The sequence below is a fragment of the Anopheles marshallii genome, chromosome 3, assembly GCF_943734725.1.
Source record: "Anopheles marshallii chromosome 3, idAnoMarsDA_429_01, whole genome shotgun sequence".
NCBI classification, from domain to species: domain Eukaryota; kingdom Metazoa; phylum Arthropoda; class Insecta; order Diptera; family Culicidae; genus Anopheles; species Anopheles marshallii.
In genome coordinates, this window is record NC_071327.1 from 60,338,379 (window position 1) to 60,365,070 (window position 26,692).

Below are 26,692 nucleotides of genomic sequence, written 5' to 3' on the forward strand. Positions count from 1 at the left end.
TATCGGTCTGGTTCCGAATCCGCAGCAAATAGTTCCCATTCGGTGTTCCACGTGCCTGCATCGAACCGAGTCCTCCACGAGTGCGCCCGCTCCAAAATGGAAACGGAAGTGCCTGCACACGGATGTGCCAGCGGTTGAAACGGAAGGAAGTGGAAATCCCTCAGCACAAAGCACGCCAAAGGCACAATGAAGGCAGGCCCGCCAACAAGAAAGGAACCCGACAGGGAGGAGGGGGGGCATCTCGGGCGATATCAACAGGAAAAGGCGGGCCCACTTGTTTCGTGGCTTCGAGAAAAGGAAAATACATAAAAGTTTTCATTCAAACTTTTTCTCCTATCTGGCCAACCCAACACCCAACGTTCCGGCATTGTTCGGTTCGGTTGGCAATGTTTGGGCAGTGGTTGCATACTCACCCATTCCCCCGGGGCCCATCTTCGAACGCGCAATAACGCGCTCACTTCAAAATCAAATTCTGCAAAGTTCCAACAACGGCAAGGAAGATGTTCCCTCTGTTGATGAGTTGCTATTGCTCATTCCGTCGTTGAGATGCAATTTCAACTATCTTGTACAAGCTTCCGGGCCGGGCGTTCGAGAGACGAAGTCTCGAATCTCGGACCCAGATGGTTCTGGGCGTGCCGGAAGCGTCAAGCGTCTAATCATGTTATAGTTCGTCAGCGATCAATTTGAAGTTCAGTTGCCAGTTTGTTCGAGCGTAGAATCACTTTTGCGGTGCGGATGAACGGATGGAAGAGGGCGCATGGTTGGGAATCGAAATGGCTAGCTAGTGTGGTCAGTAGCAGTATGATTATTTTACCGAGTTTTAAAATTAGTTGGTCTAACTCAATTGCCTAGACATGAGAACCTGCTATACGTAGACGTTTTTGGCTAAATGCGCCATCTGTTGCATAATATCTCAAGCATCAACAATGTACAAACTGTGGTTACTATTCTAGAAAAGCTTTTTTGAAGTAGAAATGGTATGGAAAGGACAAGAAAACCTGCTTTATATGGAAGTTTTGGCTAAAAGCGCCATCTGTTGCATAATATCCGAAGCATCAACAATATACTAAAAGTGGATTCTATTCTAGAAAAGCTTTTTTTTAAAGCAGAAAAGGTATGGAATGGACATGAAAACCTGGTTTACATGGAAGTTTTGTCAAAAAGCGCCATCTGTTGCATAATATCCGAAGTATCAAAAATATACAAACTGTGGTTACTATTCTGGAAAAGATTTTTTTTAAGTAAAAAACGTATGGTAAGGATACAAAATCCTACTTTACATGAAAGTTTTGACTAAAAGTGCCATCGGTCTCATAATATCCGAAGCATCAACAATGGTTTATTTTCTAGAAAAGATTTTTTAAAAGCCGAAAAGGTATGGAAAGGACACGAAATCTTGCTTTACATGGAAGTTTTGGTTAAAAGCGCCATCTGTTGCATAAATTCCAAAGCATTAACAATATACTAATAGTGGTTACTATTCTAGAAAATATTTTCATAATAATAAGTTATTGAAAGTTTTCTATAATTAGAAATAGCACTCCAGCACACTAAACCCAATACAGCATTATGTTGCCTGTTTCGAAAAATACACCGGCGAGTAAAGCAAATCACCGTCAACGTCGCTCATCCATCTTCACTGCACCAAAAGTCTGCAGCTGATCGAAAAGCACTGTCCACTACCGGTTCGTGCTGCTGCCGACATTTTATCACTGCATCCGTTTACGATTTTTCTTTCCACTTTACGTGTCTTTTTCCCCAATTCGTTCAAACATGGGCCGGCCACGTAGCTTGCCCTCCGGGTGGGATGGAATGTAGATGGGAAGCGACGGGACACGGAATACACGATGCCTTGCACAGTTTGGACTAAGGGTTCTTTGTGTTGCTAGTGGTTGGAGATGGGGTTTTTTTTCTCTTCACTGACCCTTCAGGGTGTGTTTTAGCCGTCCTATGGTCAACTTTTTACCTTCACACACCCGGTTACACCAACGCTTTGGAGTTTGTGATATCGTGCTTTACTTGGCAAAGTAAATCGAAAGTAATCGTACCAACAGCGAGTGCAAGTACACGAATGTACAGAGTGCGATGGCCTGTGTGATTTGCCGGGAACCGTAATTTCTTATCCTTCCCTTACCGGTCACCGGTTGGGCTTCGAAAGTTTTGGTTTCTTTTCACTCCTTTGCGGTGGTTCAATGGTTGGTATGTATATTTTATGGCAGTTCTCATGAGATGGTTGCACACGGTAACGGTTGCTCCCTTCCCAAGCAATGTTCGGCGCCCCCGAAAGGATTAAGTTCCTGGGAGATTAGAAAGGAACTTCAGTGCTAGAATCATTCGGTTGCGCTTTGTTAGTCGAGAACACGGTACGAATGTTCACCTATTTATCTTTCATTAGCAACGGAGCAGTTTATGAAGCATCCGATAGCACACAACTATTTGATCAGTACGATAGTCGCAGGACGTGTAATGAATGGCGTGTAGTATTGCGTTTCCACAAGCGCTTCATGCCACCGCATCATCTTCCGCTCCCTTCAACTTCCAATCGGCAATTGAGAATTGATTACCACACGAAAGATTCATGTCAATATTTCCATCGGAAGTAATAACGATGTTTAATTGCTTTACACCTAAACAAACATTCGAAGATGTCTGTTTTTCAGCAGTAAAGAAACTGAGCTGTATGTTTTCTCGTTACTATTTATTGCTTGTATTGACCCGACCGTATCATACATGTTGCTTAATTTTACCGAGGTCTATGCGAAACTTTACATAATTTAATGAGGTGTAGTTGATGCCGTTCAATGTTGTTTCCACATCATTTGAAATGCGCGTAATATTGGCGCCACTGTATGAGATCTTCCCTGCCCTTGAGTTGAGCCGCTACGACACAAGTCGCACACCGACGGGACGTGCACCGGGCGCAATTCGGCGCAGCTCTTCTTCGCTCTTCAACTCACGGATCTGCACCTGATCGCTCTGTTCCGGTCCTAGCAGTGCGCGGATCGCCTTCCGGATCTCTTCGTTCAGTTTCTCCTCCGTGGGGTTACCCTTCACCACGAGCACCTGCTGCTCGTATATGCGCTCCGGGGTCGGGGTTGTGGAAGCGGCCGGTGCTGGTGTGGCTGTAGCGGGTGCTGTACTTCGCTGATGGCCGCCGGCTGGATGTTGTACCGTACTCCTCTGCTGTGCCGTCAACGGAGCTCTAGCCGTACGCAGGGGCCGCGCATTGGATCGTGCTGGTTTGGGTTGCGTTTTCTCGCTAGTTTCCGCGCTAGCGTCTTTGGTGTTGGTGTCGGCCATTGCGATCATCGCACACAGTGCAACCACCAGCACGGACAGCAGAAAGTAGCCGCGAAACAGTACCATGGCTTAAGACGGCAAGCGGTCCAAACACTACGATTCGAACGATTATAGCACGAACGAAACCTCGAACGAAGATCCTCCTCGAACCGAATCGAACCACTAACTAATGATGCACCGATACTGGGCGGTTCATTTTTATAGAGTTTATTCTGGCCGCCACGGGGTTAGCGAAAACCGGCTTTCTGTGGCGGGCTTCTTCCACCTGGCTTGCTCATCGGTGTTTACATAATCCCATCGATCACCGAAACCTCATGTGGTGGACCGCGAATGAAAGCGAATCTGTGGCCGATCAATGGATTGAAAGATAAAGCCAAAAAAGTCGGGGGAAGAAAACGCTTTTTTTGTGTTGGTGGCAGAACGAACTGGAACTGGAGACACTTTTCGGGGAGTTGGCCGTCATCGGAGTCAGAGCGAACAGGATGTTGGGGCTAGCGTTGGGAAGTTTCAACTGTAGCAATAAATTAAAATTTTGAAACATAATTGGGGGCAATGGTTTTATAGCAGGGATTAAAATGAACCTCCCTGGTGTTGGACTCATTCTGCCACACATGCAGATTTTCGCTACCGAAAATAAAATCTCAATCCAGATTATTTTAAGACCGGCTTTGTTTACCGACGGGTTGAATAGAACAGGAAAACCGGTCAAAACAAACTAAACTGAACCATCGAGTCAAGAACTTCGAACTTGCCGTATGCAAATAAAGGATCCATAGCCCCAACGGTTGATTTAGCCGGTTCCCTATTTGGATTCCCCACCCGCGGGTTCGCTAAGTAAATAGGAGCTAAAGCAAAAGAATCGGTCCCTTGGTATGAGGCACGGTGCTGCTCCTAACCGTCGTCCAAACATGAGCAATCAAATAGCAACTCGATTCGAGTTGATATATTACGACCTACCACAGCGTGACTCCGTGAGACGTAACGCTGTATTTAATCAGCAAATACCCACCCTTGCTCGATATTGTTTTCCACTGCAGGAGAGTAAACGGAGCTTACCTAACGCACTGCGCCAAAGTTGTTCAAAAGCACAAGCAGATAAGTTTTGTGTCTTTCATTCATAAAGCCAACCTTTTATTGTGCACTATCGAGATAGCGTTTGTCCCAAGCTCAGAGTTTCTTCCCGTAGCCCAGCATCCGGAGAGCGGTTTGCAGCAGCGGGTACGCCTCGTTATGACAGTCCCCCTGAAAGTCGTCCGTATCGATCGTCCAAAACATGATCCCGCCCAACTTTTTATCCATCGCGTACTTCACCTTCGTAGCGACCGTTTCGACACCGTCGAACGTTAGCCACTGATCGTCACGGTACGCGTACTTGACGGCATTCTGGGCCATCGCCTTCACAACCCATTGCATCGGAGCGGTCCCGTTCGGTTTCAGCATCTCGCACACCTCGTTGTACCCGAGCGTGCCAGCACTGCGCGTGTAGGGTCCCGGTGCGCCCGGTCCAACCGCCCTAATGCCCGGCGCCATCAGACGGCTCGGCACGACGGTGTACGTTTTGGCGTGGGTCGTGATGCCCAGCGTGAATTTGCTCATCGGGCAGCCACTTTTGCTGACGTATGCGATCGTTGTGTCCTGGGCAGATGTAAAGATTCATCGTTAGTGCTACCAACTTCCATCCATCCACTTTCGCGATCTCCCTACAATCGTCTCTCCCGTTGAGGAATCGCCGTAGAGTGGCGCATCCAGTGCGGCCTTCGCCGCGCTAGAGTAGTCGTACGTCATTAGGTTGATAAAGTCGAGCTCTTCGCACAGCTTCGGCAGATCGTAACCACTCTGCAGGATCTCCTTCGACGCACTGATGGCCGCCGTTAGAAGCTTTCTGCGTGGCGCAAACTTGTTGCGCAGCGCTTGCACGAGCAGAATGAAGTTCTCTCGATCTTCCGGCAGTCCTCCACGCTAACGAAACGATAAAAGGAACATTTTGTTGCAACAAGTAGGTAACGCTCAATTCACGTACCATTGTGGGATACTCCCAGTCGATGTCCAACCCGTCGAATCCATAGTGTACCAGGTAGCGGAGCGTTTGGTCCGCAAATGCCTCGCGGGTCGATTCACGTTCAGCCATCTTGCCGATTGGACGTGTGTCAAAACAACAACAAAATCGTTATCTTCATGAGTGGTACTAGTGTTTCCTGGTAACGCTGATAACGCTTACCAGTGAGTACTTTTCCGAACCCTCGTTCCAACCACCGATCGCAAGCAGTACCTTCAGACATGGGTTCTCCTCCTTCAAGGCAACAATCTTCGAATAGCCCTCTGGCGTAAGGGAATAGTAATGACGTTACACATTAGGCGCTCCTGCAAAACCGTTACCAACTCACTGTTCACGTTGATATCGTTGTAGTAGTCAAGTGAATCGATTCCACCGCCAATGTTCAGTCCGGCAAACGTGTACACCAAATGCGTGCAGTGATCCGGGACTATGTACGAAATGTTGAACGATCCGCTGCCCTCACGGTAGTTGGACCAGCTTGCCAAGTAACACACCACACGGTAAGGTCCTGTTTGTTGAAGAAAACCCCGGGTGTAAAATTCCATAAGCAGTACGTTTTGGAGGGCTTGTTTTGGGCTCACTTGTTGGACATTCCGTTGCTCCATCCACCAAGGCTCCAAAGCTGCAGAGCAATATTGCTCCGATGCCTAACAGTTGTAACGGTTGCATTGTAACTAACGACATCCAATGGGTTTGACCACCATCAAAACGAATGAAATGGACCCTTCTAACTGAGCTGTTTAAAGATAAAAAGTTATCTTCGACACGCATTTGCTAGTAAGATCACCGAAATGAGATCGTTAGATCGGCTGATATCAGCGCGCAACGACTGCTGGGGTCTTTGACGCCTTCTGGCGTCATGTTTTGCCAAACTGTTGTGGAATAGTGCTCCGTTTAAGCAACCTTGAAACAGATACCCAGAAACGCACAACGATCTTTCCACGTTTGACATTTTCGGTGCCGCCATTTCCGTGCTGGTCATCGAACGACGACACGACCCGAAAACCGCCGCTGGACTCGTTTTGCTGAATGCATTCATGTTGCGAGCGGTCGCACACCTGCATTAACGCGGTCCCGTCTCTCCGCCTCAGTGCAGTTGACCGGTTTTTTCGCCGATCGGTGAATCAGAAACATAAGGACCACCTCCCACGGCAGTAAACGTTGACATTCAAATCGATGTTAAAAGTAGCGCAGCGTGCGAATTCGGTTCAAACTATTTTTGTAACCGGTGGGATGTTTACAAACCGGCTTCGAATGTTTACAAATCGGTGTGCACTGATATTTGCATGATTTGAGATGGTTTTTTTTATGGAACACGTTTATTATTCTACAATAATTAGAGAGTCCTTAAAATTGCGATAAGATTGGCGCAAACTTGAAGAGGGCAGGCCTGATAAGACACGAATAACGTGAAGAAAAGTCTCTAAAACTGCTGAGGTTATCAATGCTGAATGCAAAATTGGGACCATTTAGGGGCCTTTGGCCAGTCAACGATGGTCAACGTGGTCGAAGGTCGGGAAGGAGTGGAATTCCCCTTGAATATGAGGAGTTATGAGCTCATCACTATAAACAGGATAGTCACCCACTAAAAAAACGAACAAGAAAAGGATATGTCAACGGTCATTTTAAAATAAAGGCTAACTTTGACCACTTTTTAATTTCGATGTGCTTGTCATTTTGATTCAAAATAAAAATTTCGATGATAGAATAAATAAAAAATAATCATTTTCTTTATTATGTCCACTGTGTCTGACTACAGTGCTGTTGAGATAGTGTGCGTGAGCTGGAACTGTTTGTAAACAATCCATAGCCCTCCCCCCATTCAGCTATGCTGCGTGAGCAGGACAGCACAACGCTCGCTCGTTGCCTCACACGTGGGTTCGACTATGCTTCCGTCGCGGAAAGCAACGTAAACAAACAGCAACAGCAGCAGTACGGCACACCGGTACGGCGGGTGCAAACCAGTAGGCGCGTCATAAATCGTACTCATCAACACGGAATAAAGTTATCCTTCGGAAAAAAGGTTCCGTGGCTGGTGCTGCCAGCGTTTTGCAAGTTGCCTGGCATTGGAGTGTTATTTATTTTCCTATTGATTCCGACACCAGTGCCGCGGGGTTATGTAACGGATCCGCAAGCTAATCAACCGATCCGAACTCCGACGTCGACGATGGCACTCCGACAGTCCGCGTGCAGATTGCTATCGGCAGTCGCTGGCGCTGGTTCGTCCGGTGCTGCTGTGGAAGAAACGGTCGAAACGATGGCACGAATCATACCGGGAATCTTTAAACATTCGCGCTGCCGCAACAACGTTTACCCGCAGAGTGACGTGCGACGGTATCCCGTACCGGATGAGTCCGTCTTCTGGACACAAACGTACTCCGACTATCAGCCACCGTTGCACGAATCGCCCGTACTGCAGGGCAAAGAGTGGGCCGATCTGGATGCCGGTGAGTGTTGGTTCTGGGTTGGGTCAAGGTCAACAGCAAGGTAAGACCGTGCATGCTCTGTCTTTCAGATAACGCCTCGTTCAGTCCGAAATGGAACGAGCTGGACGGGAAGGTCAACCGGGTAAGCTTTGTTGGGACGTACGAAATACGGGACAGCTGCCCGTTGAATCCGTTCGGGCGCACCGGAATCCGGGGCCGTGGCATACTCGGTCGCTGGGGTCCGAACCATGCGGCCGATCCGGTCGTAACGCGCTGGAAGCTTGACGAAGCCGGCCAACCGATAGTGCACCCGGTCAGCGGCAAGCGCATTCTGCAGATGTGTGCGATCGAGCGGACGGATTGTGGCGAGTGGGCCATCCCCGGCGGTATGGTGGATCCGGGCGAGAAGGTCAGTGCTACGCTGAGGCGCGAATTTCTCGAGGAAACGATGGATAACGATGCCGGTGAGATGGCGAGCGAGGTGGAACAGTTCTTTGCGGCCGGGACCGAAATTTACAAAGGGTACGTGGACGATCCGCGCAATACGGATTGCGCCTGGATGGAGACGGTCGCGGTAAACTTTCACGATGAGTCCGGTTCGGTCGTCGGGCGGTTCCCGCTGCATGCGGGCGATGATGCGGCGAAGGTACGCTGGATGGATGTCGGCGAGGAGGTGAAACTGTACGCCAGCCATTCGAACATCGTCAAACGTGTGGTCGATATGCTGGAGGCGCACTGGTGAGGCGTGACGGTATCATCATAAAAAAAAAGCGGACGGCAGTGATTGGCACGCACATCGACGGCAAACAAACCTCCGGTGCTGCTGCTGCTGGTGCTATTCGGATATTTCTTCGTGTTTCGTTTGTTTGACCTTCGCGCAATACAATGTTGAACCGTTGAACGATTTAAAACAAATCGACTGCACTCGCATGCAAAACGGAATAAACGCAACGAAAGGTATAACACAATTTTACTACATTTTGGGACATGTTTGGTTGGTGATTAAAATAATCGTAACATGTATTTGTTTCCGCTTTTTTTTTCTCATCTTCTCCCACAACGATTGACTCGCTTCCATCATCTTCCAGCTCCCTTCCCGTTTTGTTTGCACGAGATTCATCATCAGCCCGCCCCCTGGATACCTTTTTCTTCTCACTTCCCGTTGGAGATTGTTACATTCTATTGTAGCCGCTAGTTGTGACGATGGGTTTTTGGGTGAAAGTTTGTTGTTTCTACTTTCTAATGTTTTTGTTTCTTCTCCCTCACAATTCGGTAAACATCTTCGTTATCCGATCGGTAGCAAACCTCGGAACGCTCGTTCACTTCTGCCTCGAGTTTTCATCTTTCCCGTACGTTTTGAGGAAAATGCAAAGCTGGTTCGCTTTATGGCTTTTGTCGATTTAACCTGCCGAATGCGCTGTTTTCTGTTCCACAACCAAAAGAGACAAGCTTAATTAAGGTGTTGGGGTTTACATTGTCTAATTTGCTTGAACTTGTTTCCTATCAGTATGCATCGCGCTACTTAGTTTCGATGCATTTTCCAATGCATTTGTTTCTTTTTTTAGTTTGTTTTTATTCACAACTTGTTCTTTAGTGTGTTAACCGTGTTAGAGTTTTCCGTTAGTTTTATTTCTATTGTTTCTATTTAGAGAATATAGTTTGATGAAAATTGGTTATACAAAGCGACAGGATAAGCGCGAATTAGGTTAATTACGATCAGATAAATTAACAAGGTGTAAAACAAAATTTCATACTAACAAAGGTGGGACATTATAGGGCAAACTATTGGCCAAGTTTGAGGAAAAGATGATAAACAACTCCAAAAATATTGGGAAGACCAGCCAAAGAAAAAGGAATTATAAGCGATGCGATTGACGAAGCCATTTCATGTGAAAGCATGCACACTCAGGACGCGTTTTATGAAGGGATGACCGCCCAGTTCCTAACGTTTGACAAAAATGGAGAACTAACGATGAATTTGGTGATCGCCCCATTGTCGTCGTTCAACATCTTGGGTCAAAGGTCACCACCAAAAATAACATAATTGATGCGGCGATAGGCGCCTAGATGGCTAATTATCACCTGCGAACTGTTCATGTCATTACAATGACACCGGACGACCCAGCCAGTAATATCCTTTTAGTTCGTTCACAAGGAAAGAAGAGGCTTGGTAGGCCGAAATTGAAATGGAGTGCGGGCAGACTAGCAGGAAAAGACCCCGAGCCGGTTGTAACACCGATTAAGTAAGTAAGTAATGCGGAATTTCCACAAGTTTTCACGATTTCAATCGAGTTAAAAGGTCAACAGGGTAAGGTTTCTGAACGAATCTCTTAAGCAAACAGGTTCGTTTTGAATTATTACAAACAGGCTTTAATGCTAGGAAAAGGAAATCTCTAAGGCCGCTAATAGTCATAAACAAATAAACCGATTACTGGCTAAAGAAACCAAAATTGAAATCGCAAACATATTGGTAACCTCACGATGCTTAAACGACTACTGAAACTTAAAGTTAAAATTTGGTTTCAAGTTGCGTAAAGGAATTGCGCATATCAATTGCATTAGATTCTATCATTGAGATTGCTTGAGTGTGTTGTTTTTTTTTGTTTTGTAACAATCGGAACCTTTCCTTCCGACGTCGTCTTCCAAAAATGAACACCAGACACCTCACCGGCTCCCACGCTCCTATAAGCATATGCAAATGCGGAACGGAAAATCACATGCAAAACAGTAAAATCAAATGCATTCCCTCGCTCTAATTGTTTTGCACCTGGCCTGTGCTTAGGTATGTTGCACATCGTAGCTATTTATACGCTTTTGCTTTAGGTTTTGGTTGTTTAGCTTCATTTGCACTATCGTTTGCGGTGAAATGTATGCGTTTCTCTACATCCGTCATAGACCATCGGTGAAGTCTGTTTGGTGGCATATCGTTCTGATGGGACAGAGAGAGGGAGCGAACGAATTCTTATCCATTTTCAACATCTTTAAGATCTTTCGTTCGTAACATTATGACTAGTACCATGGTTACATTCGCAATGTTAATCGGTTCGTTCTGCTGTTCTATTACTTCATTGTGCTTTCCCTCATCTCTCTCTCTCTCTCGCTGTCTTGTTTTATGTTTACCCTACGTTCTTCCATCTATGTATATATGTGTATATATATATATATTTTAAATTTAAATATGTGTATGTAAATGTTTCGTTATTCTTTTCTTATAATTTCCTTCACTTGTAATGTTTTGTTCTGCATTTTGCTTCTTATTTGATGGTGTTTGCTGCCCAACCTCGTCGCAAGCTAACAAAGTTGCGTTTGTTTCGTTTTGTTTTGCTTTTGCTAGGGAATTAAAAGGAACAAATAAATGGCTTTTTTTCGTAACAACATTGATGGCGTGCTTATGAGGGAACATTTATAGACAAAAACAAACCTACTATTACATTAAATTAATTCCGTCCATACTTAACGTCCGAATGTACACCGTGTTTAAGTTGGTAAAATAAATATTCTTTTTCTAAAGCGTTTTTAAACACTAATTGCAAACTCAGATCGCACATAATATGGCAAGCGCAATAACAAAGCATCAAACAAACTTACATACTATGTACAAATAAATATATCAGATCTGATTGGGAAAAAATGCGAACACCACAAACGGGGACAAAAGCAAAAGGCAGGAAACTAGCGCAACGGGAAGAAGGGTAGCTCGAAGACGGGAGTTGTTTGGACTTTTTCTCCTCCTAGAACTCAACGGGTTATCACCATCATCAGCGCTATCACTCTCGATTTGGTTTTCCTCTGTTCTCCTTTTATTACCTATCTGCACGCGTGCAAAATGCTCGCCCAGTCTCATTCATTCATCTGTTCGTATCCTATGCATGCCCTATCGTTGCGTGGCGATAGTACCGGAAGGAAGGAAAGGTACACTACAACCTTGTAGAAGAAGGTTTTCCTTCTTGTTTTTTTCCCCCCTTTCAAAAGAACCACGGGAAGGGAGCGATGTTAGAAAGAGAAATGGAGGGGAGGGGAAAACACACAGTCTCTTCATTGCCTAGTTCAGAGAAGTTTGCGTACGCACTATCGCACGTACGCGTACTACAAGGTAAGGATTAAAAATTTAAACTCTAAAATCGATTGCTAATGTTGCGCGTACACCTTTCAGTTGGGGATCCCCAAGGAGATTCATGCTGTCGACAAAAAAAAAACCGTAGCACATCGAGCGCCTCTAGCTGTTGCTTCTTAAACCTACTCCCAAATATATGTTAAGCTTAGCGCAACCCGGGCGTAACGGTGTGGCTACGCACGGGCTCGTTCTACTTTTTGCCCGATGCAACCCGCTTCGGTTCCGCCTCATCGTCGCTGTGCTCCTCCTGCAGCAACAACGAGTCCGGATGCCGTACGGCACTAGCCTTCTTGTTGCCGCCGCGCTGCCACGTAAAGACACGCGCCAGCTGGGCGAACTTTTTGCGCGACACCTTACCCATGTGGCGCAACCGTTCCTTGAACGCGGCATCATCCTGCACCTTACCTTGATGGTCCTTCTCCAGCGCGGACAGGAACTCCTGGTTCCATCGCAACTCCGCCATAAACTCTTCGTTTTGCAGCATCATCGCGAACTGTTCGTCACCGAGATCGAACTCGGTGCTGCGGTACGTACCGTCCGGTCCGATCGTACCGCCGGCCGTTCCACCGAGCCGCAAAAATGTCGGCGGCAGTGGCCCAACGAGCGGTGGATTCCAGCGACGGTTCATCGTCGCCGTGGTGGAAGCGAATCCGGCCGATCTTTCGCCCAGCGTCGTATCGTTGCGTAGCTGCTGTGTCGCTTGCTGTCCGGCGTGTGTGCGGGGACTGTTGGTGGCGCTTCCGGTCGCACTACCGGCAGGTGGTTTGCGTATTTTTGGCGACGCGCCCAACTGTTGCGCAACGATTGAGCTGGCGGTTGCGTTCGGTGATGTGCTGAGGAATCGTTCCGATCCAGCGCTCGGCACATCACTGGACAGATCAAGCAGCGGGCGATCGGTGGATTGATTAATGGCGACACCAGGCCGCGGACCACTACCGTCAGTTTCCAGCTCATGACGCAGCTTTTCGTTCTAAAATTAAACCAATTGCATCAGTCAGCTGGGTAGGGGGGATGGAAAACTGCCTTACCTGATTGTCCGTGCTCATGGCCAGCAACTGATCGATAGTGGCATCTACGGCGCCCTGGTTGGCACGTAGCACCGCCTCAATGACGTCCCTATCCATGTCCGGGAACATGTTTTTAAAGTCGGACATGGCCTGTGAAAACTCCAGCTGCATCGTGGAAGCCATTCTGTTGACCTTTCCAGAAGGGGCGTTTTATAGTTACACCAGTAGTACCACGAGAAGCCCTGCTGTTATCAGGAGACCTTACAAAACTAGCACACTACCGTAACGCACCCAAACACTCGAAAGAAACGATCGCCAAAGTGAGGAGAACTAGGACGAACAGGAACTAGAACATACGACACGCCGAGGAACGGATCGGTCGATACATGCAGCAGAAGGTGGTTGCGCTCTCGTTCGATTCGAGGTTACGATTCAACCCCGGTGGGATTCATGCGATTGCATGCTGATCATGTTTACCTCACGATTAGCACTCACCAACTGTGGGAAAATGAAACGATTCTTTCTTATCATTTAATCCGCCGTGTTACCTGCGTACTTTCCGCAGGTAGGTGGGTTTGCAAGCTGTTTGTCAACCACCACCCTCCTAGTGTTTATTCGCGCACACGCATTCACCCACAAGCACACACGCACACGGAGATGAAAAGAATTCGTAGCAGATTGAAAAACAACTCCGTAGAGCTGGAGCTAGCTGCAACGCACTTTTCCCAGCTTGCAGCTCTTGAAGCAACGTGAAGCAGGAACTATGCAAATGTGAAACACGTACAGTGAACGGTAGTATGGTGATGAGTATTTTCCAGAGATTATCGATTACAGGGAGCAGTATTGTTTCTGCCCCCTTGTGATGAAAGTAGACCTTCCCGTGTCCTGCTTTTTCCGTGTCCTTTGCGATAGTGACTTTTAATTATTATTATTGTGCGTTTTGCACTTTTTGACAGCGTTGCATGGCAGCTGTCAAACGGTTCGATGACAACATTCGGATTGGCAGTGTATACACCACGCAACGCCACCTGCGTAAAGCAGGACAAATTCGAAAATTTTACAGCGATTTTTACGAAACCATTATTGAAAAATAGTTACTTTGTTTCTTTACATTTTTGGTGACCAAGGCATGTAATTCAATGGATCAAGAGAGCGTCTCAAGGAAGAAATAATATTTTAAGTATGTGTATACATTTTGAAACAATCTTGTCGGGTGTATGGTGTTTCAATTTGCTTTATTTCAAGTGTTTCGTTTCAAGTTTGTTGTTGTTATATGAATATGTTTTGCCAATTACTTTCGTAGTTTTTTCAGATTCCCTCGGTTTGTCTTTATCCTCTGAATAATTGAAGCACAAACTTCAAGCCACATTGTTGCTGGGAAAGTTTTGTCAGCATGGCGGTTGACAGGTCGTACCGTTCCCAAGCAACGAATCGCTCTGCGAACGTTTGACAGTTGCAGCTTTTATCATTATTGTTCCAGCACGCAAAGAGGACGGACGCGCGTCTGATTGCGTCTGGATGTGTGATTTGTAAACTCGTCGGAAAAGAGATTTATCATCACCCTTAGCAACCTGCATGTAAACTCAGTGCTAAACGGTAATAAAAATGTAAGCGAAATTGTGAATAACTCCCATACAGTGCAGTGAATCGTCGAGACTTCGCATTCGTTAGCGTTCTAGCGTCTGTGCATCACATCGTATCCCTTGGCAGTGCACAAAGTGTGTTGTGAACAGAATTCTATTCTCTGTAGCAATGTTTTCTTCGAAGTTCTAGCCAACTGTGAGGTGAATACTCGCGTTGGTTCAATTTACGCTGATGGTGAAAGTGAATTTCATTCATAATTTTCATACAAAATCGAAGTGTGTCGAGTTGTTGCGCCCGGTAATGCCGAATGTTATGATGCGGCGGCGTTGAGAAAAGCGTCCCATGCGCACCGAATGTTGAAACGAGGGGGTGAACTAGAATACATAAGGGTAAGGGTGTGGTGTATACCGCTTCGTAGCTTAGAACATCCTCGGCGGCAGTGAAATGAAATTCGAAAAAAAAATTGAAAAATAATATAAATTGGTCGCATAATGCAATTCGTGGTTTCATGTAGCATGTATTTATTATAATTCCGGCAGAATGTGTGTTTTGTGAGCCGACAAGTGTTTACAAATAGTAAGAAAAGAAATAATATTCAACTCATTGTAGCGCGGGTGCAGTGTTAAAGTGTGGTGCGTGCGCCCGTTTGTTTGTGCGAGTGGTGAGTGTCGATTGAAATTAGTGCATCATGAAGCCCTGCGGCGGTGCAGCATCCATGCAGCATCTTGCCGGAAGTGGCTGTAACAACAATAGTGCATCATCATCGCCTAGCAACGAAGATAACGACAGCAGATGCGGCAGCAGCATCCAACACAGTAACAGATGCATGCGACATCGTAGTAACGTTAGCGGCATGGCACGCTGGAATTTAATCGTATGCATGGCGCCGCTGTTTTCGCTAATGTTTACAAAATGTTATGCCAGTCAAGGTAAGCCAAGGTGTGGGAAGGGTGGGGCTGGGATGGAAGCATGCTGATTGACGCCACCCGGTGATGGACGAACGAAGGGGAGCACTCAGCGTCAGCGGTGCTACGACATGGGGCGAGCAGCATATTAGCAGCATAGATCGATAAACCCACCAGCGGCCCGTAGCCGGTTTCTATTCGTCCCGACGAAACACGGCGACGGTTTCGCCGTTGAATGGCGGGGTGAATAATTGCAAAGTCAAACAGACATGCCTATTTAGGGGGAAGAAGTTTACCATGGCAGTGCATGGGGCCGGTTGTTCTTCGCTTTGGAGCAGGTTTTTGGGCGAACATGAAAGCAAACGCTCGTCTCGCCGTATGTTGCGCTATGTTGTCACCCGGTTTTCGGGAAAACAAATCGCGCGCACATGTCTTTGCGTGGCTTGAGCACAAAAGGGGCGAGTAGGATCATAAGCAGGGTTGACACCGAACGATGCCTGCTTTGATGGGGTGCTATGGTGAAGGTGACAAGCGACAAATGAGCATAGCCCAAACATCTTTTCACTGATTGACACTGGGGCACACTTCGGGAATGGTCTCTCTGGTTTGCGTGGCAAGCATGATGGCTGTTTGGAGATTTAAGTCTAAAGAGCCTTGAAGATATAAGTTCCATGTTCGGAAGAAGGTATTTAACTAGTTGTGTTCCTCATTAACTGTTTTAACCACTTTAATTCTTCACTCCTTTCAAGAATAAGGAATTTGTGATGAAAGTTTCTTATCTTTTAGACACGGACACTAAGCACCTAAATAATGTTCTTAAATTCCATCTCATAAACCTTCATTCTGGTGACAAGTTTATGTGAAGCTCGTTATGGAACGACATTCATGCGCACATCACAAAAGGAAAAAAGCTTTGGGCACAACCGCAACAAAAAACATTTATAATAATCATGTTTTTTTTGGGAAGTTTGAAAGCTCACCTTTAATTCTCACGTGCGCCCTTAAGCTGTCCTTTTTTGGGGAAGACATGGGAAATGTATCATATTTCCTCATTTGCGGTTTTCGAGGGTCCGCCACATCTGCCGGATTGGGCGCAACGTAACGAAACGTCCCAAACCCCGTCCCAGCATAAACGATTCGTCGATTTGTGGTTTGGAAAAGAATGTACCACCGATCGATGGAAAGGGAAGAAACGGAGCGATCCGGTGTGGTATAAGCTCGTACGTTGTTTGCCTGCATTTTGCACCGCATTATGCCGGGTAGATTCACACCCAGCCGTACCGTACGCGACGTGTGTTCGATCGTTTTGTTTGAACCCGTTTGAATTCACCACCGCCACTTGTCTTCACTTTGGGTACGGACGGATTCAGGTGGAAGGGTAATGATCGAGCCTCGCTGCTACCCTGGGCGGCAGCGCATTGTAACAAATGGTAATAAAATGAAGTAATTAGCCATGTTCGGATCACGCTGGCGACGGTCGCAGGTGATAATCGGGTTGCGGATCAGTTAAATATCATTTACGGTGACCGAAAGGCGGGTCGCTGGTGCTTTTATCGTGATACGGTTCACCCCACCCAAATGGACCACTTTCAAACGGTGCGCTGCGGCTGGCCAGAAGTTGTCGCCAAGGTTTTTGCACCAGGTTGCCGATGCCGGGATGAAACATTAATTGAATCTGGTGTGCGGTTGCCAATCGTGTGAAGGACAATGGTGATGGTGGTGCCACCATTGCCACCGGTGAAAGGGTTTATTCTTACTGGGGTGAAGGGGGGGGGGGGGGGTACCTAAGGTGGGCTTGGAAGATGACAGCAATCGCCAATGTGGCCCTTGTGTGGGGGGGGGGGGGGGGGGGGGGGACACGGGCAGGATCTAGAGCAGGAACGAAATAGCTGGAACTGTTCGTTACCCAAAACCGTTTGGAAACCCGTCCAATACTGTCCATAATATTGGGGACGCGACAACCCCAAAAAAGGCAACACTGATTGCATTGGTGGATGGTTGCACCGTGTGTCGTTGCACACGGCGCACAAACTGGACCACGGGTAACGTGCACGCATATAAGGCACGTCGGAACCGTTCGAGATGTCGTGGCGTACCAGTCACGCAAACGATGATTGGGGTGGAAACTTCAGAGCGAATGAAACCCCCCCCCCCTCAACACCCACCCCCACCGCTCCATCGTGAGGTCCATCGCGAAAGGAATCGATGGAAGGTGGTTAAAAAATAGCAAACAAGACAAACAATTCGAAAGTCTTCCTTCCCAAAGACTCGTATGCCTTGAAAAGGCGGAGGAGGACGAACCAGTTTTGCCCTCCCGGTGGGACGCCGTCTAAGGGACCCGTCCCGGCGTCAAGTTGTCGCTGAAAGCTACCACACAGCAGCAGCAGCAGCATCATCATCGGGCGGCTGGTACATCTTCTTGCGAGCGGAATCTATTTTGCACGTGGAAACCTTCATTGCGTTGTGTCATCATGCCCTTATTTGTGTGTGTGTGTGGCTAAAGGAAGCTCATCTTAAACAACGTGATGATGTTCATTTTGAATCCCAACTGCCAGTCCAGGGCTAAAACGAGTTTGCCTATACCGCTTCTGTCTACAACTTCAGCCAAACTAGCGCTTCCCTGTGAGTACGCCGTACTTTAGCAACTTGCGTTAATTGTGCAGGCATGTGGGATGTTTTAAGCTGCAGGGTAAGCGATTGCGATCGTTTACCGGATTTTATCCGTAGATCTTCTGAGCGTTCCCGCATTACCTGGCGATGCATACGGAGCGTGTTTGCCAACGTTTAAAAACTTCTTACAGGCCCTGTCTTGGGCCGTAAGACTCATTCATCGAGCGTATCAAGCCAACCAGCTGTTTGTTTGTTTGGTTGGACGCTGCGAGGCGATAAGGACGGTTACGTGTCGTCATGCCGTTGTGGAAGGAACTGATGGATGGAAGCTGCAGTGTGATTCAGCACGCGAACCCGACTTTTGCACGCGTACAAGATCCATTCGTGCGGCGAAAGATTTCTTATCAGCATTGATTAGAAACGAGTAGTTGATTTCTCGACGGCCGGAGCACGAATGCTTTCCGTGGCTTTGCGTCACTCTGGTTTAGTTTGAACTTAAATTCGTTTTTTTGTCTCAAAAATGATTTGCTATGTTGGATTCTATGCTTCTAGCGTTAGAGTTGTGCTTGGACAAGTCCTTTAATTAATCTTTTGAGAACCATCATCCAAATGGTGAGTCAATTCTATAAAAATCCTTAAATATTACAGGTGTTATGAACCTTCAAGAATTCATGGAACTCTGAAGAATCTCAACTCTATGACGATCTTCAGATGCAGATGAATATCTGAAGATTAATTAATAGCTAAGAATCATTCATATAATGAGTTCGCTCTATCAAAATTCATGAATATGTTAAGATGTTATAATTCTTCAATAATTCTTGGAATTCTGAGGAAACTCTTCTTCTTCGTCTTTATCGATACAACAACCTAAAGAGGTCTAGGCCTGCCATTTATGGCCTTCTGTGACTTTTTTACCCGTAGCCGAATAGTTAAGTCCTGCGTTCGGGGGATTGGTTCGGATGGGATTTTGGTCCGGTCCGTTCGTGTTCGCGCCGCTACCATAATGACACCACGGCCCGCCCTATCTCTATGGAAATTCGTCAATATCCTCAGATTCATTAATGTCTAAGAATTCAATAGAATCTGAAGCATCTCATGAAGCATCTCTGAAGTTTCAAGAATATCCGAAGGTCTTTAAAAATTCTAAAATCTTCATAACACACATTCAGAGAACCTCATTCGTTTGAAATATTCATTCAGCTTTATAAATCTGAAACGGATTCACCAAACATGGAATAACACTAAATCCTCATGTTATTTGTGACTGAGATCCAGTACCTCCTACCTTTTTAAGATAAAACCTTCCTCTCCCGTATGCAATGCCCACGACTGGGACACTTCAAAGCAGAAACGATCCCGTTTAACGGAACCGAAAATTCCTTCCCACTCGCACGGTTCTGGCGAAAAGGTGAAATTATAATTTTAATCAAATAAACCTGTCGCCATGCATACGCGGGGCCCCCGGGAACCGGATCCATTAAAAAACCGCACCGTATCACAAAACTCACTGGCCGGATTGATGAGTTTTGTTTTTATTTCGGTGCGTTGTTTTAGTGGCTCGGCCCCACAGGTTTTGATTGAGCAAATCATGCCGGTCGGTTCCCTTCTGCTTCTCGTCTTTTTTTTTTGTTTTAGTTGCTTGTTCGCCTCTCCTTTTGCCGGCTAACGCGATGTTGCGCAGAGCGGACACAGGATCAAGGGGACGTTCGGTACCGGTCCGGAGTACACGCAGTTCGCGGTTTCGCGAATTTAGATGAACCGGGTTGGCCCAAATTCGACGAAACAAGCTACCAACGTGCATCGATAAGTTTCCTAACCCCACGACGGGTTTTTCGGACGACGGTTCGGTTTTGATTAGAAAATCCTTCACTGTTTACCATTTTGGGTGTTTTGGGTGGGGGGGTTGTTTAGCTTAGCAAACCTTATCATGTGCCGGTCGGGATGATGGGCAAGCCGGTACGTGGAATCGTCACTTTGAAGCTGTGATTGTGTAGTCGGGCCTGGGTTTGATAAGCAAGGGGCAGGTCATGCACTGGTCCTGAGAGGCATTGAGAGAGGTATACGAAACGATTGGTTAATGGGATGCTTGGTGGAACTCTTTGGAAGGTTTTTTGTTTCGTTTGTTTAATTAACATCCAAAGATGTATCTATCTTGCAATTAATTTAAAGCAATCGGAAGAATTAATTGAGTACAATTAGGTTGTTGCATATATTTATTTATCAAACCAATCTTCCCATAGAAAGGTTTTACGATGGTTCAACACTAGAACTACCGGACCATTCACTGTCACTGGAACGTTTCATTTTCATCACCTTAATCTTGGGGGTAAAACAATTCTACCATGGCTAATGCATGGCTTTTACATATCTTTTCTGCAGTATGAGCTCGAAAAACATAATCAAGGTCTTCATCATCAATGGAAAACGCTTGAAACGCTTGGCAGTTCTAGTGTTAATAAGCATTAGCGATAGCTTCAATATTTTTCTTCTACTAAATCAACATCAATCCCCGATCCGGTGAACAATCCGTCGTTGAACGTCGTGTGTGGCACTTGTTTTTAAATTCTGCTAGCATGTGTCCCAATGGTTCAACGTCAATCTATCGCGCTCGGGTATGGCTTGTTTTCGATGCAAATCAGATGATTGATGTTGTTTCAATATTATTTATCTTCGATACCCTTTTTCGGTCGCTACCCTTGATCAAGTGTCCGTCCCGGGCCGCTGTGTGATAGATAGTGTCGGTTGATAATTTATGCCATTATGCCAAAAGCATATGCTAAAACCACCCTGCCCAGCACTTCCCCGCACGGGCAACAGCAAAAGTTGGTGTGAGCCAATGTTTTCTTATGACATTTTGTTTTTGCTGTAGCCCTGCCACCGGCTCCAGCCAACCTTTCCCCATCTAAGGCAACAGCCGAAATTTACCATTTCCTTTCATTGTCGTACCGGTTCGTACCGCGGTGAGGGGTTTACGACTTGTTGGTAGACAGTTGTAAAAATCACATTTCCAAATCAATGCAACAGCTGGTGCAAGTGTGGCCGGTCGGGTGTTTGTGTGCATTAACCGGCTAAAGTCAACAATAAATCGATCAAATCTCAGCGCGGGCTGATTTATCACGTCTTCCGGAACATATACTTCATCATTACCGCGATTCGGTGCGATTATGATAACTCTGGCGATAAGGCTGTTAAGGCGGGTTTTCGGATTTATGCGAGCGCCCAACAGCGAACACGAAAACTTCGTTCGCAAAAATTCATACTTGATCAAAACCAAACAAAAAAAAAAATGGCTCATAAGTGGCCGGTTTCTTATCGGCGGTTTTATTTACGTAAAGTTATTAAGTGCATTGGCATGGCAAATTAATTCGCTCACACTCGATCCGGTTCGTGTCTTTCGGGGATGAAGTGCCCATCGAATTTAATCCATAAGAGCGTGTCCGACGTGTCAAGTACATCACACGAAACAATGGCCCGTCGTTTTCGAGAGGTTCTTGAAGGACGATAAAGATGCAGCTATGCTTACCTCGTCACAGGTAAACCCTTGTCCTCTGGCACCTGTCCACATCTGTATCTCCGCGGTGATGGGCGTCTGACAGAGACACGGCCGTCGTCGGATAGTCTTTAAGGTCTTGCGTGCCTTTCAGTTCTGGTTCTGATGAAGCTGCCTGTTTGGTAAGCCAAACCCTTACCTCGCACTTGGCATCAACTACATGGCACAGTGTTCCGGTGCGGTTCATGATGATGCGAATTCCCGTAGGTCAAATTCGATTACCGTCATCGTTGGTGAGTTTTTTTTGCGTTGCGGTGACGATGACACAACAACTGATAAGAAAGCTGACGCTTGGAGCGCAGGGTTAGCCCGAAATCATGCTCCCGGTGGAATTGGACCTCCCTAATCCGATGGTTGGTGTGATAGGTTTGATAAAGTCCACCCTGTTCAAAAAGACCAACAGCATAAAAGATACGAACCTCAACCTCAAGCGGCCTTCGAGGGCAACATTATGATAGGGAGTTGATGGGTTCGAACTAACTTCACGTGTGGTTTGACTAATCGATTCTCCTCGATTTTAGGTTCGCGAAGGTGTTAGCCATTCGATTCGATTAGCTTTTTATCGACTAGCGAAGGCACGGTGTTCTGATTGGATCGAACACACACCGCTCTGCAGGGTTAAGTGGTATGCAAAGTCATGCGAAAGGAAATGAAGCTTATACCCGCACACGGTCACTTCGTAAAACGCGCACGTAAACGAGGCTTACGCGGTGATTTTCGGCAGGGCTGCGTGTTTATTTGTGATACCAAAAACACACCTGAACTGGACGGAAGCGTTATCGGATATTGGATATTGCGCTTGGCTAGCAGGGAACTGGCAAGGCAATGGATAAACGACACAGAGACTCACCATAACATTCACCGATAAGAGGTAATTTGTGATTTATTTGTGGTGGCAATTTGTATGCCGCGAGGTTCCAGGCGCCAATAAAACTTATGCTAAGTTAGGTAAAAGTTTCAACTCAAACGCCGTACTGTTGTTGTCTGTTACGTGCCGTGTTTAAGAACAATTGATCGTAAAAGTGTTTTCTTGGGTGTAGAATGATCGTTTTAAGGTATTCTTTTAGAATACTGATACAGTAAACTACCATTTACGCGTTGGATATAGCATTGGAGCAGATCATACTCTAAGTTCGAAAGCTTAAGCTTTAAGCCTGAATCTGCCAAAAAATTCAGGCACCCCGGGCTGTACCATTCTGTACATTGTACCATTCTGTACAGATTCGTAAAGGGCATTTTGACATAAAGAATGACACAAGGGGTCATTATTGCGAAATTACAATTTGACAAATAACGATTAAAGTTTAGAAATTTAATTTTAATTTAAATTCATTTGAAATAATATATTAGTAAGTCTGATTATTAAAATAATCCTTCTTCAGTTGTTTTCGTGAAAAACGATTTGTACATTTTTCGCACACGGCAAACATGGCCTAACCTGGCTCAGACCAGCTAGAAAAAATTCTTAGTTTTGACATTTGTCGAGCTTGGGTTAGCTACCTTCATTGGGAAACCAATCTAATCCTTCTTTCCTAGGCTTTACTTGGCTTGCCATTTGTATGGCAAGCTGTAAGCGCCTGGAAACGTCAAAACGCATACAAAAAAACTGGCTTAGAGTATGATTCCGGCCATGAGTGGAGCATTGCGGACAAGCATTTGGAGCAAATTTTCACCAACCATACGTTTTCCACCCAGGGAATGCTCGATTGATTCCAACTCATTTCCCACTTGGCAATAGCGCCGACAGTCTGTCTCCGTTAAACGTTCTCGTAACACATAATGGTCGCTTCCTTTGCTGCCGGTTTTCGGTGAGATTTGATGATCGGTAACGATCGCGTACCCAGTCCCAAATCAAACTCATGCTTGGTGCAGCTTGCCGTACGATACGGGGCAGCCACCGATTAGCATAACGGAATTGAATGGGTTTTCTGCTCGGTTAATACAGCACACTCCGTCCCTCGTTCGTTCGTTGTCTTCGTTGGTGGCGGGCCATCGGGCACTCGGTCCGCGAATGTCAGCAATTCAATTTGAATAATTTCATTCGACGACACGGGGTGCATTTGTTGTGGTTGGCGCCTCTTTACATGCCAACGCGATGACGACGACCGTGTTTTAGCTGGTTTCACTGGCAGCGGTCCGTTTTCCAGCTCCGCAATGCTTGATGCATTCGGGACGAATTATGTGCCGGATTACCATGCGGACAAGGACGCGCTCATCGCACGATGATAATAATCGATGTCGGTGTAGGGTGTGAAGTTTTGTTTTGTGCCAAACTACTTCCCCTTTACAGTGGGGATGGGAACTATGGGACCGCTTGCTTTTTTTTTTTGCTTGTTTCCAAGCACCTCCTATAAAATTTACGTAGCTGTTGGACGTGAAAAACGGGTTGTTCGGTTGTAAAAGTTACTCACGAATGTGTCCTTCAGCCGCGGGTTCGTGTCAACCGTGTACGTTTGGCGTGTATTACAGCAGACCCGGGACATATCCGTACTGTTTTATTCGTCCCCTTCAATTTCGACACCTTTTTGGACATTTCGGTAGAGTGTAGAACGTGAAACGTGGAAAAAGAGCTTCGTCCAACCGGTCCGAACATTGGGCCATGTTCGTGCCCGTAGCTCATCAGACCTACGTTCTCCAAACATTCCCGGCGTAAAAAAAAGCTTTCCAAAACTGCCCCAAAACATAACATGCCTCACTGGCCTTCAGCAGCCCTGGCTAGTTGGGTTCTGTTTTCGAACACCCTGTTTGCTGGATCCTTCTGTACGCTACGCAATATCACGACGTGGTTTTTCATCGCTGAACGAACATTGTGTGTGTGCGGTGACAATGTCGTGGAAGTTGTTGTAGGGCGTTGGGTTTGGCACTTTTTGCCGTTCGGTCGTGATCCTCACTTTATGAAGGCTACGGAAAACACATGTTCTGTCCTTCGGGGAAGCTGCATCCCCGTTCGGTCATTTCTTGGTGGTGGAGGACAGTGACAAAAATTCCCGAAAAGCGTCATCCACGCTGCTTGAGGGCCATAACTCTTCGTCGGCGATCGGATACGAGCACCGGCAAGGCAAGGAAGCAATAAAAACCAATTCATCAGTCCGGGATACGTTGACTGGGCACTGGGTCGGCATTGCCAGCGAACGGATGCACCACCGGTCGGGACTAATTGATGAATATTATCATCCTATGTATTCGGAACGTTCCTGGCAATTCTTGTGTCTGAGCTATTGTTCCGACCGGGACACTGTCGGATGGATCTCGTTGCACCCGATGTGGAGCATTGCCGGTCACTAGCCAAGAATGGTGAACCATGCTGCCCGAAATAACCGCACCAGCGTTTTGCAAAAGGACGAGGTCCGCTATGTACTCACAGTGGTTGGAATTAGCCGGTCTCTACTATCTTGCTTGTCGCCATAGTAATGTTCATCCTCGCTAGAGCCGTGATGGCGAACACAATATGATGATGATGATGATGAGCTGCTTTCCATCTTCGGATGACAGTTTCATCACGCTGTTCCCGGACCGTTGCAGTTAGCGCTGCCAGGGCTTTGTGCCTGGGCCGCTGACTGCATGCTGCTGCTGTTCCGCCCACACGCAGCACCGGCTCGTCTAAAAAGAAACGAAATTTGAATTGGTGTTTATTAGCCGGGGTTGGTTCGCGGTCCCGCTGGGCCGGTATTGGAAGCAATAAATCAATTTTCGCTACTCTCAATCATCCGCCAGAAAGTGTCGCATCCGTGTCAAAGTGAGAATCCGCACACCAACGGCACGGCAAACGTTCACTTTGCTGCTATTCGGCTACTGGTGGAGATAAATGGCACCAAACACAGCTGCGTTTGGTTGGACCGAGCGCTAGAGCTATTCTGGATTACGTGACATGATTTTAAAGCGGTGGTGTTTTGCGCTGCTTCGTGTGGGTGAAGATGCCCAATAATTTGTAGGTTTATAATAAATAGCAACTGATAAGGCTTATCTTAAATATTTGTTCCTATTTAGGTTAATAATTTGAATAGTAGACTATCAAAGTTTTTTTTTACGATAGACCACTAACAGACGACTCCCGTTGGATGAAAGGACAAAAAATATTCAAATGGAAAAGCAAAAACGCTAAAATTGGGATAAAATATACGCTTTTCGCTGCGATACAGAGCATTTTGCTATGCAACTGGCATTGAATTGCGTGGAAATTAGATTGCATTGCGGTGTTTGTCGATTTTCCCTGCCTTTTTTTCGGGTGGGGGGCATAAATTGCATCATAAAGTTGTGCTGTTTTGAACCCCCCGAACGGGGGTGATGTTTGCAGTAGCGTAAATGAATATGCAATTTAAATTGCATTTAGATAGTTGCGTTTTTTTTTTGTTTTGTTGGTGGCCAAATTCATCTCTCGGAATTGAATCTGGTTGCAAAATGTAGAATTAATAAACACAAATGCGCTCGGGAAATCATTCAGCAAAATGGGGCATTCTCTGGAAAGAGGATGTGTTAGGCGTGTATTTCGCTTCATTTAACACCTAATTCCCTGAAGCTGGAATTAATGCGTGTCGAATGGTTGTGCATTTGCATGAAACGGGGAATAGATATTTAAATCCGGTGTTCGCTCGCGGATATCCTTCCATGGTACTTTTGCACGTAATTAACAACAATGTATCGGAATGAACACGAAACCGGACCACTGTTTTCAGGCAAAACTGTCCGATTTTCACGTGCCCTTGTGCACTGGCTGTTACATCGTGAATGGTTTCCATTTCGCTAGCAGGTCGCCTATCGAACTGACGGCGGTAAGCCATCGCTGTCAAGTGCGTGTTTGCTTTTGAGAAAGGTTGCAAGTGTTGTTGCTGTTGTCGACCCCCGTCGTGGTACCGAGGCATTCCGGGATAAATATGCAAATTAGCAAATAATTATATGAATTGAATTTCTATTATCACCACCACCTACCGGTGGAAGATCCAATGGTGTGGTGTTTTTAACCGGCTGGTGGTGAGTTCGTCCAATGTTTCAATGTGGAATGCTACGGCACTACAAAAGGATACTCCAAGCGCCACCATCCGGGGGGCATTTGGCGCGCATCATAAAACCAGCGGTGCCGGTTTGTACCGCGATCGCGCGAATGCGGACAGCGATGAAACACAAGCGCGGCCCGATGGTG

General features: G+C 46.4%; 4 protein-coding genes across 4 annotated transcripts in view; 2 read left to right on the forward strand and 2 right to left on the reverse strand.

Moving 5' to 3' along the window:
• Positions 1 to 4,467: 4,467 nt before the first annotated feature.
• Positions 4,468 to 6,025, reverse strand: LOC128712938 (probable chitinase 2). Its single transcript, XM_053807803.1, has 6 exons — positions 5,938 to 6,025; positions 5,685 to 5,864; positions 5,519 to 5,619; positions 5,321 to 5,428; positions 5,005 to 5,259; positions 4,468 to 4,935 (listed from the first exon to the last, which is right to left on the reverse strand). Exons 1-6 carry the CDS (start codon positions 6,023 to 6,025, stop codon positions 4,468 to 4,470), a joined length of 1,200 nt encoding a protein of 399 aa, XP_053663778.1.
• Positions 6,026 to 7,523: 1,498 nt separating this feature from the next.
• LOC128714291 (ADP-ribose pyrophosphatase, mitochondrial) lies at positions 7,524 to 8,524 on the forward strand. Its single transcript, XM_053809166.1, has 2 exons — positions 7,524 to 7,803; positions 7,872 to 8,524. Exons 1-2 carry the CDS (start codon positions 7,524 to 7,526, stop codon positions 8,522 to 8,524), a joined length of 933 nt encoding a protein of 310 aa, XP_053665141.1.
• Positions 8,525 to 12,086: 3,562 nt separating this feature from the next.
• Positions 12,087 to 13,086, reverse strand: LOC128713692 (CUE domain-containing protein 1). Its single transcript, XM_053808554.1, has 2 exons — positions 12,925 to 13,086; positions 12,087 to 12,866 (listed from the first exon to the last, which is right to left on the reverse strand). The coding sequence occupies exons 1-2, from the start codon at positions 13,084 to 13,086 to the stop codon at positions 12,087 to 12,089; spliced, it is 942 nt and encodes a 313-aa protein (XP_053664529.1).
• A 2,089-nt stretch (positions 13,087 to 15,175) lies between these two features.
• The window catches only part of LOC128710824 (neogenin), a 97,297-nt gene continuing 85,780 nt past the window's right edge, over positions 15,176 to 26,692 (forward strand). The window contains exon 1 of the mRNA XM_053805677.1: positions 15,176 to 15,416. Coding sequence (XP_053661652.1) covers positions 15,176 to 15,416 — 241 coding nt within the window. The remainder of the gene's footprint in view (positions 15,417 to 26,692) is intronic.